Source organism: Ranitomeya imitator, chromosome 1 (genome assembly GCF_032444005.1).
Source record: "Ranitomeya imitator isolate aRanImi1 chromosome 1, aRanImi1.pri, whole genome shotgun sequence".
Classification (NCBI taxonomy): Eukaryota; Metazoa; Chordata; class Amphibia; order Anura; family Dendrobatidae; genus Ranitomeya; species Ranitomeya imitator.
The window spans coordinates 958,696,339-958,713,404 of record NC_091282.1 but is presented as its reverse complement, the minus strand read 5'-3'; the positions used below and the strand labels follow the sequence as shown (position 1 = coordinate 958,713,404).

Sequence of the window (17,066 nt, the reverse complement as noted above, 5' to 3'; positions counted from 1 at the left end):
TGACTCTTGCCAGTGCTGGTTCACAGGGGAAAGCTGCCTCACTGGGATCACCGTCCTTGTGACCAGGGCACCTCGGATAGTCCAGACCCACAGTAGGAACTGTAGCTTCCCCAACACAGAAACCGTCTCAGGCTCTGTAAATGCAGCCTCTCCATGCGCTTCCAGGAAGTCCAATCACAGGCATTTCCACCACACAGGCCATCAGTCCATGGTGTCCCCAGGTGCTTGCAGGACTCCAGTTCATCCCAGGACAATCCAGCACCCTGAGTGTTCAGGACTCACAATCTCAACAGGTGCTTGCAGGACTCCAGTCCATCCCAGGACAATCCAACACCCTGAGCATTCAGGTCCACAATCTCTCTAGGTGCTTCCAGGACATCTCCACTCACAGGAGACTCCAACACTGACCGTCCAGGTCCACGGTCTCTCACGTGCTTCCAGGAAGACTCCACTCACAGGATCTTCCAACACTGACCACCAGGCCCACGGTCGCTCAGGTGCTTCCAGGAAGACTCCACTCACAGGAGCTTCCAACACCGACCGTCCAGGACCTCGCACATGGACCAAACAGATCCATACACTCTGACCATGTGACCAGACCTCAGTCACATTATATGGTTGTAACCACTCCCCTAAATGGGAGTGTGTGTGGTTAGCCAGTCCCGCCCAGCTCACCCTATAAGCCCGCCCTTATAAGTAAAAAAAACAAACTCTTGTGGAACTATAAGTCCCAGCATAACCATATCATTTTGGGCTTACAGCGCAGAGCACCTCTGCGACACATACCGGCCATTTACAATCCTGCCAGACCTTGTCTCATCACCATAATTATGCCTCCAAACGCATCCTGAAGCACACACACACGCTCCCGGTCTGTAACATGGGTCACCGCGCCACATACCCTCTCCCTTGGTTCAAACTTACGGGGTTGAACACATGACATAAACCATGGGTCCCGATACTGGGTACCCATGTCACCTTGCCCTGCAAGTTGAGAGGAACGTCTCAGTCGGTTTTGGGCATCATTCAGCATCAAACCTTTGTTAAGCCTCACCCACCCCAGCGGTCAGTATGTCGGCCTGGGGCTTCAGCCCCAAGTCACTATCTGTCTGTGTCACCAGACCCTTTTTAGTCAATCCACTTTCCAAGTGTACCCCTTCACGTGACCTTTCTTTCCATGGCCGTCTCCTTCTGTTGCAGTCACAAGTCCACCGTCCAGTCGAGCCTACTGACTGGTCTGAAGCGGACTCATCTTCAACGGTCACACCTTTGCTCACCTCTGCCAAGTCCCAGAGTTGGTCAGACCCACACTTCTGTCTGGTCATATGTTCTGGCATGGCTACCACCGTCATCCTGACTTCACCTTGTGGCGCACTATTGTTCCACTGCATCAGTGCTTCTGTCAGCACACCATTATAGTCAGCCCTAGCGGTTCTTATTGGCAATGACATGTCACAGTCAATGTAGAGGCAGGCTGTCAAACGTCATTTAATGTCCCCACCTGTGTCATTCACTCTTGTCCCTATCCCAGGTGACACAGTGCATTCAGGAAGGGTCCTCATCCAAGACACTCCACTCCCCGGGTCTATCAGTCCCATCACACATTCTCCATCCAACAAAAAGTGGCACTGTTGTGATAAAACATTGGCTGAGCAATTCACAGTATAACATAGACCTGCATAGCACAATTGCTTCTGGCGACAGCCCAATGATGCAATCACCACCGCTTCTTTTTTTTGCCACCACCCCTATTTGGGTTACCGCCCCCTTTTAGGAATCCACCCCCTCAAGGGTCACTACCCCCTTTTGGGACTCCACCCCCTTTTAGGCAACTACGCTCTTTTGGGACTCTGCCCCCTTTTAGCAACCATCCCTGTTTGGGTTACCGCCCTTTTTTTGGGACACCACCCTATTAGGGACACCACCCCTTCCCTGGGGTACACCTCATGGACTCCCCACAGTACTCTCAGGCACCAGTTCACACATTAAAAAATTGTCATTTTTTTTTCTTCAGGTCGGCACTGGCCCTTTAAGTGTTTGCACGTTCTTGACCAATGTCTTCTCACGACACCTCACCAGCACCTGCTGGCACTATCACAGCTCCTGCTGCAGTCACACACCACCAGCACCTCCGTGTGCTGATCACAAGCTGCTGCGGAACATCTTGCTGCAACTGCAACTACTCTCCACAAGGCTCTGCACCGCAGACTTCATGGACCTGCCGATCCACAGCAAGACACTTGTCAGCTTCGTGGACCCGCCGATCTACCGCAAGACGCTTGTCAATTTCGTAACCCCGCCGAGTTACAGCAAGATGCTTGCAATCTTTGTGGCCCCCGCCGAGCCACAGCAATTACGTCCACACGTGCTTTCTGAACCGTTGCCCGCATTCTCCACAAAATGTGGTGAAACGCTACCTGAATGGGTTGGGGAACACTCGCTTGGCACGAGATTTAAGCACTCAGGCACGGTTTCTCCACTTAAACAGTCTTATTCCAGTTTATTAGACATCATAAACCATAACAAACAGTTCATTATACACATCAACGGAACACATTAACCATCGATGGTCTGTTCCAATGGCAGATCCGTGTCTGCCCGTAACCCCTTGTTACCTTGAACAGTTCATTATACACATCAACGGAACACATTAACCATCGATGGCCTGTTCCAATGGCAGATCCGTGTCCGCCCATAACCCCTTGTTACCTGGAGTTACCTTTCAGGAGCTCTGGCTCCACACACTGACACCTGGCAGTGCTGGTTCACAGGGGAAAGCTGCCTCACTGGGATCACCGTAATTGTGACCAGGGCACCTCGGATAGTCCAGACCCACAGTAGGAACTGTAGCTTCCCCAACACAGAAACCGTTTCCGGCTCTGTTGATGCAGCCTCTCCATGCGCTTCCAGGAAGTCCAATCACAGGCATTTCCAACACACAGGCCATCAGTCCATGGTCTCCTCAGGTGCTTGCAGGACTCCAGTCGATCCCAGGACAATCCAACACCCTGAGTGTTCAGGACTCACACTCTCACCAGGTGCTTGCAGGACTCCAGTCCATCCCAGGACAATCCAACACCCTGAGCATTCAGGTCCACAGTCTCTCTAGGTGCTTCCCGGACATCTCCACTCACAGGAGACTCCAACACTGACCGTCCAGGTCCACGGTCTCTCAGGTGCTTCCAGGAAGACTCCACTCACAGGAACTTCCAACACCGACCACCAGGTCCACGGTCTCTCAGGTGCTTCCAGGAAGACTCCACTCACAGGAGCTTCCAACACCGCCCGTCCAGGACCTCGCGCATAGACCAAGCAGATCCATACACTGACCATGTGACCAGACCTCAGTCACATTATATGGTTGTAACCACTCCCCTAGATGGGAGTGTCTGTGGTTAGCCAGTCCCGCCCAGCTCACCAGCTAACCCTATAAGCCTGCCTTTATAATTAAACACAACAAACTCTTGTGGAACTATCAGTCCCAGGATAACGATATCATTTTGGGCTTACAGCGCAGAGCACCTCTGCAACACATACCGGCCATTTACAATCCTGCCGAACCTTGTCTCATTACCATAATTATGCCTCCAAGCGCATCCTGAAACACACACACAGCGCCCCCTGGCTATAACATGGGTTACCGCACCACACTTTTTGAATGCAAAATTGGCTGGAATAATTAGCGAACGCCATGTCGCGTTTGGAGGGCCCCTGATGTGCCTAAACAATGGAAACCCCCACAGGTAAAACCATTTTGGAAACTAGACCCCTCAAAGGATGAATCTAGATGTGTGGTGAGCAAATTGAACTCCCAAGTGCTTCACTGAATTTTATATCATAGACCCAAGAAAAAAAAAATCAAATTTTTTCCCACAAAAAAAAAATTCCGACAAAAAAATTATTATTTTAGCACATTTTTTTTATTTTCACAAGGGTAACAGGACCCCAAAATTTGTTGTGCAGTTTCTCCTGAGTACGCAGATAACCAGTACGTGGTTGAAAACTATTTTTGAGGCACAGTGCAAAGCTATGAATGCAAGAAGCGACATATCCAGATTTTGCTGGACTGAGGTGCCAGAACAGCACAACCCCTGGTAAGTGACCCCATTTTACAAAATACACCTCTTAATGTATTAATCTAGAAGCGTAGTGATCATATTGACACCACAGGTGTGTCACATAATTTTATACCTTTCGGCAGAACAAAATAGTTACATTTTTACCACCAAAATTTAGTTTTACCCCCAGATTTTACATTTTCACACTGGGAATGGGTAAAAATAGCACCAAAATTTGTCCCACAATGTCTGCTGAATGCAGAAATACCCAATATATGGATGTACAGTACTGCTTAGCCACACGGCGAGACACGGGAGGGACAGAGCACTATTTGCCTCCTGGAGCGTAGATTTTCCTAGAATAGTTTGCGGACTCCATATACTGAGACCCTAAGTGCTAGAAGAGCAGAATCCCCCCTCAAGTGACTTCTTTTTGGAAATTATAACCCTTTGGGAATTTATCTCCAGATGTAGTGACGATTTTGACACCATGTGTGTTTTCCAGAAACAAGTAGAAGTGAATGTTGTGAGTGAAAATTGCAAACTGTAGTTGTAGTGACAGGTACATTGTAGTCACCAGTATAATGCAGTGACCAGTACATTGTGCCCAGTTCATCGCTACAGAAATGCCAAACATGCGGACACTATATGTGGTTTCTGCACACTGTGGGGCTCAGAAGAGATGGCGGCATTTGGATTTGGGAGCACAAAATTTGCTGAATTTATTTTGTGGAGCAAGGAGCCATTTTGCTTTTCCAGAGCCTTTTGTGCTAGCAATAAAATTGAAGCCCCTTATATTTCCACTGACAGATAACGGACCTGAGTGGGAATTTTTTTGTGGATTGAGTTGAAGCTTTTATTGGGAACATTTTACAAAACGTTTGGGATCACATTTATCCTGTGCTCTAAGCTGAGTACTTACTTTGGGGTTTCCATCTAAATCGCAGAGTGACGTGATTCAGATGAAATCTCTGAATTCACTATAATGAGGCTGCAGAGTCACCTTTGTCCAGCGATGTCCTTTTTTTAGAAGTGCACAAAACTGCAGCTGACTGCATTTTTATGCACGTCTAAAAAGGCAGACATAGGCCAGACAGTGTCCATAGTGTCTCCATCTACCTCATTATAGGGAATCTTCCGTGGGGTTCTGTCTTAGGGTACCGTCACACTGAAACGACGCTGCAGCGATACGACAACGATGTCGATCGCTGCAGCGTCGCTGTTTGGTCACTGGAGAGCTGTCACACAGACCGCTCTCCAGCGACCAACGATTCCGAAGTCCCCTGGTAACCAGGGTAAACATCGGGTTACTAAGCGCAGGGCCGCGCTTAGTAACCCGATGCTTACCCTGGTTACCAGCGTAAAAGTAAAAAAAAACAAACACTATATACTTACATTCCGTGTCTGTCCTCCAGCGCTGTGCTTTCCTCTGCACTGTCAGCGCCGGTCAGCCGTAAAGCAGAGCGGTGACGTCACCGCTGTGCTTTCTGTCTGGCCGGCGCTGACACAGGATGCAGGAGGAGTGCAGAGAAGCACAGCGCCGGGGACAGACAGCTGAAGGTAAGTATGTAGTGTTTGTTTTTTTTACATTTACGCTGGTAACTAGGGTAAACATCGGGTTACTAAGCGCGGCCCTGCGCTTAGTAACCTGATGTTTACCATGGTTACCAGTGAAGACATCGCTGAATCGGCGTCACACACGATTCAGCGATGTCAGCGGGAGATCCAGGGACGAAAGAAAGTTTCAGACGATCTGCTACGACGTACGATTCTCAGCGGGGTCCCTGATCGCAGTAGCGTGTCAGACACAGCGAGATCGTAACGATATCGCTGGAACGTCACGAATCGTGCCGTCGTAGCGATCAAAATGCCACTGTGTGACGGTACCCTTAATCATGTATTTGAGAGTTACACAGAAACCCTGGTGTCAGCGCTCAGAATAAATGTGCACAGAGCCTTACTGCGATCTTTGGGAGAAAGAATGAACAAATCAACAGCATGTGAAGAATTTATTTTATTTATTTATCACGCTGTTCCTCATGCGGAATAAGTGATTAGATAATTTTATTCTTTGGATTGGTTCGATTACAGCGAAAACAGATTAATATCGGGTTGTCATGTTTAGCTGCTGTCACACACTAAAAAAAGATGCTTTTTTTGCAAAAACTAGTTTTTGAGTAGCCATATTTTGGTAGCTATACTTTTTCCATATTTTGACTGACATAGTCATGTGACGGCTTGTTTTTTTTGCGAGACGAGTTTACATTTTTATTTGCACCATTTTCAAACAAATTACATTTTCTGGTCTCTTTCTACTCCGATTTTTGGGAGGCAGAGTGAACAAAAACCAGCAATTCAGGATTTTTTAGTTTTTTATGCTGTTCAGCATGAAGTAAAATTGACTGGCAGCTTTATTCTCCAGGTCTGTATGATTACTCCCTCTGCTTGCCTGCTAAATACTTTTACCTGCGGATTTTCCATATCTAATGCAAATTTATGGAAAAATCCACACAAACGCACCGTACCCGGATTTGAAATGCAGGTTAGTTTAAGCTGTGTTAATTCTATAAGGGTTTGCTCACCTTAGCATATAACATGGCTGGGCCATATTCCTATTTAATTATTATGTCGTACACCCCCTACCACTGCCACTATTATGCATCTATGTCAAAGGACTTGAGGTAATACACTGTACAGTTCATTACCATGCTTCTCTATTATTATACCTTGTTTATTATTATACCCTGTTACTAGAACCTTTTGTTGTTCCTGACCATACTACCTCGTCTTCTAGGTTGCTTTGTACATAATAGTTCTTCTCGTTCTCTTATTGGTGTTTTATTATTGCATGTACTGTTTTGTTTTCTTGTTTTGTTCTCCTCTTGTAATTTTCTCCCCCCCCCCTTTTTTTTCTTTCTATAATGTTGCCCTATGTAAAACATTGTCTTATACAGTTTCTTTGCCTTTCAGTAACCCCAGGAGTAAGACCCGGGAGGGTCGAAACGTCGGGTTTTTGTCTATTTCAAATGAATATGAATGTGGCAACCACTTCTTTTTTGTTTTGTTTTCTTCAATAAAATTGGCATACACCTTTTGCATCTTACCAGTCTTGAGTGTGCGGTAATCTTTTTTGAACATATAACATGGCTGACTGCTGTGCAATGTTTTATTGGATAGCACTCGGACAATGTTATACTAGGCGGCAGTGCACAACTGCATTTATTTCATCATGCTGATTTGGTAGAAGAAAACAATTGCAGCATCAGACGAATGGCTCCGATATTTGGATCATGGGCACCCATACAAGTTTATGGGTGAGTGTGAAATATCAGACTGCATTTGGATGTCATCCAAGTGCAGTCCAACGTACGCTCACAGAGAGAATGGAGAAATGAAGTCTCCGCACCTTGCGATTCTCTCATGTGAGAGATTCGGATCACACCAAGATGACACTTGACTCAAACCCTAACAGAGTTTAAACCGAGTGTCATTAGTATAACTGGCCCGATTCTCTCCCAGAGAATATACGCCAGTGTGAGTGTACCTTTAATACCATCCACTTTACTAGAACTGTAAGCTGTTGCGTTTTGGACACAGCAAAAATACGCAACCTCAAAAATTCGACGTAGGCACACAGCCTTGGGCCCCTTCACACGTCCATTTTTTGTGTCCAGATGGGGTCCGTTTTTTAAGGACACATGCACACTCATAGTATTCAATAATGGTGAGCACGTCAAATTTTTCACACGAACCATGTGTCTGTGTGAAAACACTTCAAACATGTCAGATTATGGTTATGGTATCATGTATGGTTATAAAAATTACGGGGGAGTCCACACCATATTTTAGAATTAATTCTTTATTTTACACATGATGTAGACAGCTAGTGCTCAGTGCGACTCCCATCACTGTAGCCTGGTCACGCTGATCACAGGGAGACCAGGCGACCATGACGAGAGCTGCACCAGGAAACCGCTTTGCCCAGGTGCCGGTCTGTGTCACACGGATGTTACATAGGTACAGCACATGAATAGCACACGGATCTCACCTACTGTACATACGTATGGATGGCAGACAGACCACGGACCTCACCAGTACCGGTATTCCCTGTACAGGACGTGTGACGGAGGCCTTAGACCCTAAACTTCACCCCCCCCATAAATGTAACATTTATTATAATATCATTTTTTTTCCACAGGTGACAGTTTCAGTGTGGACAGCTCTCTGCAGGTCTCCAAATCACAAGTGAGAGGAGAGGCAGTGTCGGAGCACAGCCGGATATTGGGTATGCCCATGCTGTGGCTGCTTCACTGCAGCGATCCGAACAGTGAATGGCCCATCACAGCTTCTCCCCGTGCTCCCAGCTGGAAGATAACACTGGCCACATGGAGATTTTACTGCCATCTAATTCTAAACGGTCGCTGTGAAATAATGTGGCAGAGCTAAGAAAGCTGTAATGGCCGCAATTAGTGGGTTAATGACAACTATTGTACCAATCCCCTCATGGTCTACATTCATACACTTCCCAGGCTACAGGCCTCCACAACAGGCAGAGACGTGAACACTTTACCCCGTTTCCACTTTGCCTTGTCCTATTTAACCCTGTGACGGCTGGCTTCCCGTATATAACTCGGTATACTGGTATACGAGAACACGTAGGTTTCAGAAAGAACAGCTTTTGATGAAGAATACCTGAATCAATGCTCCAGCATCTTCGCTGAGTTTGTCGTCATGCTTAAATTCTACAGTCACCGCTTTGTCGGCGTCCACAGCGGCCATCTCTATGTCTGTCGTGTTGTTCATACACACAGCACCAAAGAAGTCTGTGGGTCTGAAGCCTGTGGACCAGGAATAAGGAGTTAGGTGCTTTACCGATGAGTCTGGGGGTAGAGCGTGATGGCGGAATATAGGCTTCTCATTCACAAATGCATCTATGTGTCTGTATCTGTGCTGCGGTAGGGAGTCTCCTTCCCCCACTGGCAGCTGTCAATACTTGTTCTTACTCCCCCAGCAGGAGGACCCTTCCCAGCTATGCTGCCATGATACTGCTGAGGCTTGGCTACTGTCACGACAATCGAGGCTACGCTTTACTCAGTTGTGCAGACAACTATCAGTAGGGTAAGTGACTATGTCCACCAGCACACAGCTCATAGGTGGACATGGACTTTGCTATACACTTTGAACACCAGATGGCGCCATAAGTACTGATACTTGTCTTCACTAGTTGATATTTTTTATATCAGCAAGCACATGAAAACATTAGCAATCTTACCATGCATATGATATTTCCACCTCCCACTTCCACAAGGTGCATCATAAATGTGGAGCAGATGCAAATCCCATAAATGGGGCACTGCTTTCAGCTCTCCACTGGCAAGACCCAAGCAGGCCCCACTGGGGGGACCACATCTACTATACACATGGCATAAGTGTACGTGCAGCTTGTAGAAATGCTACATAAGAGAGGAAAGTCTCTGCACTCACAGACAATTCAGCCAGTGAGAATGCGAATGGCCGGAATATATGCTGGGGCAGATTTATCAAAGAAGGCGCGTGCGATTCTAAACTTCAGGGAACATACGGTATGTCAATCCATTAGCCAAGAGCCAACATCACGTATGATAAATGTGGGTCATTGTGTGCCCGCCACAAGCCTGCGCTGCAGCCCGACATTAATAACTTTATGTATGCTGATTTTATAGATCAAAGTCGATAGCAACTGAAAAATGGATTGAAAAACGGATGCAAATGCATGTAATTTAGTTAAATCTCCCAGACCCCGACCTCTGTGCTGACTGCAATAAATTGGATTGTGACAGGTCTTTTTTTTTTTCTTAAAAATGAAAGGCAGACAATGCTTTTATGTTATTTCATGAAAAAAAAAACCTTTCTGGACTGACACATTTTGAATCCCTTGCAATAACAACAATTAGGAGAGTCATTATTAGTGGCATATTATACATCAGCGATCCAGTATTTACAAAATGTGTAGGGAAAAACCATTCACACATCAGAAGTAAATGGACGCCTGTCCAGAAAGATGGCAGATGTATTGCTTTAGGATAAAGTGTTACCTGTACTTGTACGGACCCTCATGATGGCATCGAATCCGATTCGCTTTTCAATATCCTTCCCGAGATCATATATAAACTGCTGTCCATCACTATGCACCTACAGCAGCCAAGAGATAGGCTTACATGAGACATGCACACTTCATCCAGTAGATGGCAGCAGAACACAACCTACTTACAGGAATGGAACCTCTATGCCTAGGATTAACCCCTTGGGGTAGCTGTCGGACTTATTTCCTAAGACACTAAACAGCCAGGTTTATTAAAGTTCATACTGGATGATAAGTTTCATGCATCTTTAGATTGCTTGGACTTCTTCTATGACGGTGATTTACGGCAGTGGTGGGCTACACTAGCCCTATTTTTTCAGGCTCTAATAGTTGGCCTACTGGGGTCAACTAAGAAACCCCAAATTGTGACACCCTTTATCAAGCAAGTCTGAAATAAATGCCAAGAATATGACATTCGGTGTTTTTTTTGGCATACATTAATATATTTGTCCTTTACCTGATGCTTGTTGCTTACTTAATCAGCCCCAGTAATTTTTTCTTTGAGAAAAAAATATTTTTAGCCAAAAAAAACTGCTCGAGCGATAAGTACATTGAGATTTGTTTCACACTTTTAAAGCCACATTTTTCCTATGTCCTTTGATGTAGCTGGGAGAGAACTTGTTTTTCTTTTTTTAGTTTTTTTTTTTTAATTTGTACGTAGGATACATGAAGTTGTATTACTTTTTTATGGAGGGGGATAAATGCATTTATTTTTTGACAGTGGGATACAAAGAAGCGTAATATTCAGTATGGATCATTATAGTTGTGTGAGACATAGAGTGTCCCCCATCTATCGGTGTCAGCATACTGTGCACATCTATGGCACGTGGCAGTAAGGACGTGGTGCGGACCCTGGAAGTGTACAGCTTTATAAGCAGTGACCTTTCCCTTCATGCAGCGCACACATTTTATGTGTAACATATTGCAGCTCATGCACGCTTACCCTACTATTCTTATCATTATCACGTTTTCCCATCAGAGTCTGTGTTCCAACCATGTCGATATTGTCAAATTTTTCCAAAATAAATGCAACCCGGCCCCAACATGTGACCAGAGCCTAACAGCATATCTAGGCTGCATGAACACGCACATCTAGCACAGCTGTAACCCAGCTTTCCCACAAACAGATATCCTTAAAACTGTTAAAGTGACTCTGTCAGCAGGTTTTTGATATGTAATCTGCGGGTATCATAATTTAGGACCCGAAACACTAATTTCAGTGATGTGTCACTTATTAGGCTGTGTGCTGTTTTTTTTTCCGATACAATCAGAGTTTTGTCAGCAGCAGATTATCACTGCTGGACTAGCTGCTCACATGCCTCCTGGTCCAACCATGCCCCCAGCACTAATTATTAGCAGCTTACTGTCAGTATACATAGAAAGCTGTGGTGTTTTTAGCTTTCACAGCACAGCTACATGTACAGCAGAGAAAATTTTGGTTGTATCACAACTGCTGCACCCAGTAAACTAAGTGACACATCGCTAGAATCAGGGTCTCTCTCCCTACATTATGCTGCTCTCAAGTGAGGTAGCACAAACCTGGTGACAGATTCCCTTTAACAGCTTATCTGACAGACGACAACTGGATGATACTTTTCTCCTTATTTTCTGAAGTAATGATTCCTCCATAATACAATGAGCAATGGTTTTACCTGGAAATTGTTATACTTGTAAAGTGTTCCTCCGGTCAGCATTGTTACCAGACCCATTGATGCCACATCAATATACTGGTTAGGGAAGAGGAAGAGGTCCACACAGCATCCATTTGCCACGCAATCCTTGGCCAGGCTTTCATATGCATTACACTGCGGCAGGAATAGTGTCTAGATGTGAGGAAAAAACAAAAGTGTTCACATTTGCTGTTATGTATGTGGCAGTTAGATGATGCAGCAACATAGTTCAAAAGTCAAAAAGGGGTGAGATCAGAAAGATGAGCTGGCCGTGCAGCCGAAACACTGGCCAGCTGCAGCGACCAATGGCCACATGATTTATCAGATAGCATTCGGCCCAATGTTATACTATAGGGCAGTAGCTCTGCAAACTGAAGCATCCGCACCCATTCAAGTCTATGTAAAACATTGGACTGCACTCGGCTGCCATCTGAGTGCAGTCTAACATCCATGGACTCAGACAATGGAGGAAAAGATGGAGAAATTAAAGGGACACTGTCACCTGGATTTGGAGGGAAAAATCTTCAGCCATGGAGGCGGGGTTTTGGGGTTTTTGATTCACCCTTTCCTTACCCGCTGGCTGCATGCTGGCTGCAATAATGGATTGGAGTTCATTCTCTGTCCTCCATAGTACACGCCTGCACAAGGCAAGATTGAACAGAGAATGAACTTCAATCCAATATTGCAGCCAGCATGCAGCCAGTGGGTAAGGAAAGGGTGAATCAAACACCTGAAAACTCCGCCCATATGACCGAAAACCGGTCCAGCCAAATTCAGGTGACAGGTTCCCTTTAAGGCCGGCGTCACACTACCGTGTTTTACGGACGTAAGAGAGGTGCTGAAAATACGGATTGCATACGGCACAATTATTCTCTATGCCCCAGCTCCTATCAGCCGTATTTTACTGATCAGTATATTTTACGGTCTTCTACGGCCGTAGAAAAACGCAGCATGCTGCGTTTGTCACCGTATTGCGCAAAAAATACGCCAATGAAAGTCTATGGGGGCGAGAAAAATACAGATTACACACGGACCAGCAGTGTGACTTGCGAGAAATACGCAGCGGTGTTCTATAGAAAAGCCGGTAATTCAGTGCGGTGTACAGTAAAATCACACTGACAGCTTACAATAGAATAGGTAGAATAAATGTGTACACATAGAATAGGTATATATATATATATATATATATATATATATATGCTCATAGGTAAGAAAACTTCAACAGATGATATATATATATATACAGTGGTGTTCAAAAGTCCTGCATAGGATAAATTGATTGATTTTTCAAGTTTTAAACGTTTTCTGTCGAATATTTTCGATGCTAATATGACATATTATATATGGTTTTGTTCAGAATACAATTTTGCATTCTTTCCCTGTAATATTTTTAGCTTTTGAAGCAGTTTTGCCTGAAATTATTGCAACAATATGGGAATTGAAAGCAGAACTAAACATTGTACAGCTTCAGATCCAAAATTAGCCAATCACAGATGAGGTTCTTGTGACCAATCATAACCGGGATATGGCAGCCAATCACATTGCATCACATCTGCTGCTTTGTTTGTTTGTTTTATCTGTTGGTCTATCTAGTGAATCATACTGTAGAGTTTTATGATGGGAGCCTTCAGATTTTTGCCAGCGGAGGATCGTGTGCGAGTTGTGGTGCTACATGAAGAGGGTTATACTGGCCCCCAGATCGCAAGGAAGGTCGGCTGTAATCAGAGTACAGTTGTAAGAATTTTGCAGAAACATAAGCAGCTTGGAATCACCCAGGACAGGCCCAGATCTGGTCGGCCCAGAAAGTCAACTAAAAGGGAGGATAGAGTACTGATAAGAACATCCCTTGCCAATCGAAAGCTCAGCTCTCCTCAGCTTCTGCGAGAATGGCAAGAAAAGTGCAATATTGAGGTAGCAACATCAACTGTTAGGAAGAGATGTTTGGAAGCAGGATTGAGAGGGTGCAAGGCCCGAAAGAAGCCATTGATGACAGCCATACAAAGACAAAGGCGAAAACTGTGGGCATTGAAAGAGTTAAAATGGAGGAAGGAGGAGTGGGAAAAAGTGCTATTTAGTGATGAAAGCACTTTTTGCATTTTAGGAAATGATGGCAAGTCTTATGTGAGAAGGTTCCCACATGAAGAGTACAAGCCAGAGTGTTTGAGCTCCTCTGTGGAACATCCGATGAAAGTAATGGTCTGGGGCTGTATGGCAGCCAATGGTGTTGGAAGGCTTCATATTGTGGAGGGTATGGTTAATGCAAAAAAATACACAGACATCCTTAATAAGTAAATGCTGCCTTCTGCTCAACACTCTGAATTAAATAAAAAATAATAAATCTTAAAAAGTAAAATTTAAGTCTGTGTGAGCTTGCATTGGAAGTTAGTGAACTTAGAAACCTGTTCACCATTCTACACACTACTAGTGTAGGTATGGTTATGCTGTAAAAAAATTATCAAAAATGCACATACCATAACAATTTATACACTTGGGACATTCAAAAATGAGTATGGCATACTAAGAGGGATTACAAAAACATATCTGTTCCACCAGTTTCACTGTAGAGATGCAGAAGTATGAAACATATAGTTTTCTTCACGCCTATGCAGGACTTTTGAACACCACTGTATATATATATATATATATATATACTAGCTGAAGAGCCCGGCGTTGCCTGGGCATAGTAAATATCTGTGGTTAGTTATAGCACGTCACTTCTCTTATTTTCCCATCACTCCTCTCATTTTCCCAATCACATCTTTCATTTTCCCCCTCACATCTCTCATTTTCTCCCTCACTCCTCATTCCCGCCTAACACTTGTCATTTCGACCTCACATCTGTCATTTTCCGATCACTCCACTATTTTCCCTCACTCCTCTCATTTTGCACTCACACCTTTTCATTTTCACCTCACACCTCTCATTTTCACCTCAGTATATACATGTTTGTCATCTCCCTTATATATAGTATACACCTGTATGTCATCTCCTGTATATAGTATATACCTGTATGTCATCTCCCCTGTATATAGTATATACCTGCTGTGTGTCATCTCCCCTGTATATAGTATATACCTGTATGTCATCTCCTCCTATATATAGTATATACCTTTATGTCATCTCCTCCTATATATAGTATATACGTGTATGTCATCTCCTCCTATATATAGTATATACCTGTATGTCATCTCCTTCTATATATACTCCACAAAAACCCAGACTCATAATGTTAGGGTAGCCAGGAACAATGTCTAGGCCCCTATAACAACCTACTCCAGATAATCAGTCAAAACATAGGAGAACCACAGGAGTATACAGGAAAATATAAATTTTATTGAAGACACAAACACATTAAAAACTACACATTAAAAGACACCAAATGAACACACCAGGGATACCCAGACACAAATAACATCAATTCATACATATATTATAATGAAGCAATAGTGCTCTGCTGCTCTGAATTGATATACATAAAGGAAGATCCGTGGCCCCCACACCACCTAACAATAGAGAAATGACGTCTGATCCACCTGTATGAACACTCAATGTAACATAACAAGCTCCATTGCTCCAGACCAGAACGTCATACATAATGCTAGGGCTAAGATGTGAGCCATGTCTCAAAAGGGACACAGAAAAGGCACATAAAGGTGAATTTCCGACCAGCGTAACCAAAATTCCCTTAGGACATAGAACAACCCAGGATCTTACCAAGTTGGAGAGGTCCCTGGGGTCGCGCTTTATCCAGGGACCTCTCCAACTTGGTAAGATCCTGGGTTGTTCTATGTCCTAAGGGAATTTTGGTTACGCTGGTCGGAAATTCACCTTTATGTGCCTTTTCTGTGTCCCTTTTGAGACATGGCTCACATCTTAGCCCTAGCATTATGTATGACGTTCTGGTCTGGAGCAATGGAGCTTGTTATGTTACATTGAGTGTTCATACAGGTGGATCAGACGTCATTTCTCTATTGTTAGGTGGTGTGGGGGCCACGGATCTTCCTTTCTGTATATCAATTCAGAGCAGCAGAGCACTATTGCTTCATTATAATATATGTATGAATTGATGTTATTTGTGTCTGGGTATCCCTGGTGTGTTCATTTGGTGTCTTTTAATGTGTAGTTTTTAATGTGTTTGTGTCTTCAATAAAATTTATATTTTCCTGTATACTCCTGTGGTTCTCCTTCTATATATAGTATATACCTGTATGTCATCTCCTCCTGTATATAGTATATACCTGTGTGTCATCTCCCCTGTATATAGTATATATCTGTGTGTCATCTCCTCCTGTATATAGTATATACCTGTATGTCATCTTCTATATATAGCATATACCTGTATGTCATCTCCTCCTGTATATAGTATATACCTGTAGGTAATCTGCTCCTGTATATAGTATATACCTGTGTGTCATCTCCTCCTGTATATAGTATATACCTGTATGTCATCTCCTCCTGTATATAGTATGTACCTGTATGTCATCTCCTCCTCTATATAGTATATACCTGTGTGTCATCTCTCCTGTATATAGTATATATCTGTGTGTCATCTCCCCTGTATATAGTATATACCTGTGTGATCTCCTGTATTAGACCTCGTTAACACGTTATTTGCTCAGTATTTTTACCTCAGTATTTGTAAGATAAATTGGCAGCCTGATAAATCCCCAGCCAACAGGAAGCCCTCCCCCCTGGCAGTATATATTAGCTCACACATACACATAATAGACAGGTCATGTGACTGACAGCTGCTGTAATTCCTATATGGTACATTTGTTGCTCTTGTAGTTTGTCTGCTTATTAATCAGATTTTTATTTTTGAAGGCTAATACCAGACTTGTGTGTGTTTTAGGGTGAGTTTCGTTTGTCAAGTTGTGCGCGTTGAGTTGTGTGTGGCGACATGCATGTAGCGACTTTTGTGAGATGAGTTTTGTGTGGCAACATGCGTGTAGCAACTTTTTGTGTGTCGAGTTGCATGTGACAGGTTAGTGCAGCAAGTTGTGTGCAGCAAGTTTTGCGCATGGCGAGTTTTGCGCGTGGTGAGTTTTATGTGTGGTGCCTTTTGAGTATGTGCAAGTTTTGTGTGAGGCAACCTTTGCATGTGTTGCAAATTTTGTGCATGTGGCAATTTTTCCGCGTGTGCAAGTTTTGCGTGTGTCGAGTTTTCCATGAGGGGAGTTTTGCACTTGTGGCGAGTTTTGCGTGAGCCTAGTTTTT

General features: G+C 44.1%; 1 protein-coding gene across 6 annotated transcripts in view; it reads right to left on the bottom strand.

The window, feature by feature from the left end:
• Positions 1-17,066, bottom strand: part of SEC24D (SEC24 homolog D, COPII coat complex component) — a 155,510-nt gene that overhangs the window by 23,285 nt on the left and 115,159 nt on the right. For all 6 annotated transcript variants that reach the window (XM_069743752.1, XM_069743751.1, XM_069743756.1 and 3 more), the window contains 3 exons: positions 11,832-12,002; positions 10,133-10,229; positions 8,751-8,896 (listed from right to left, as the gene is read on the bottom strand). In XM_069743752.1, coding sequence (XP_069599853.1) covers positions 8,751-8,896; positions 10,133-10,229; positions 11,832-12,002 — 414 coding nt within the window. The remainder of the gene's footprint in view (positions 1-8,750; positions 8,897-10,132; positions 10,230-11,831; positions 12,003-17,066) is intronic.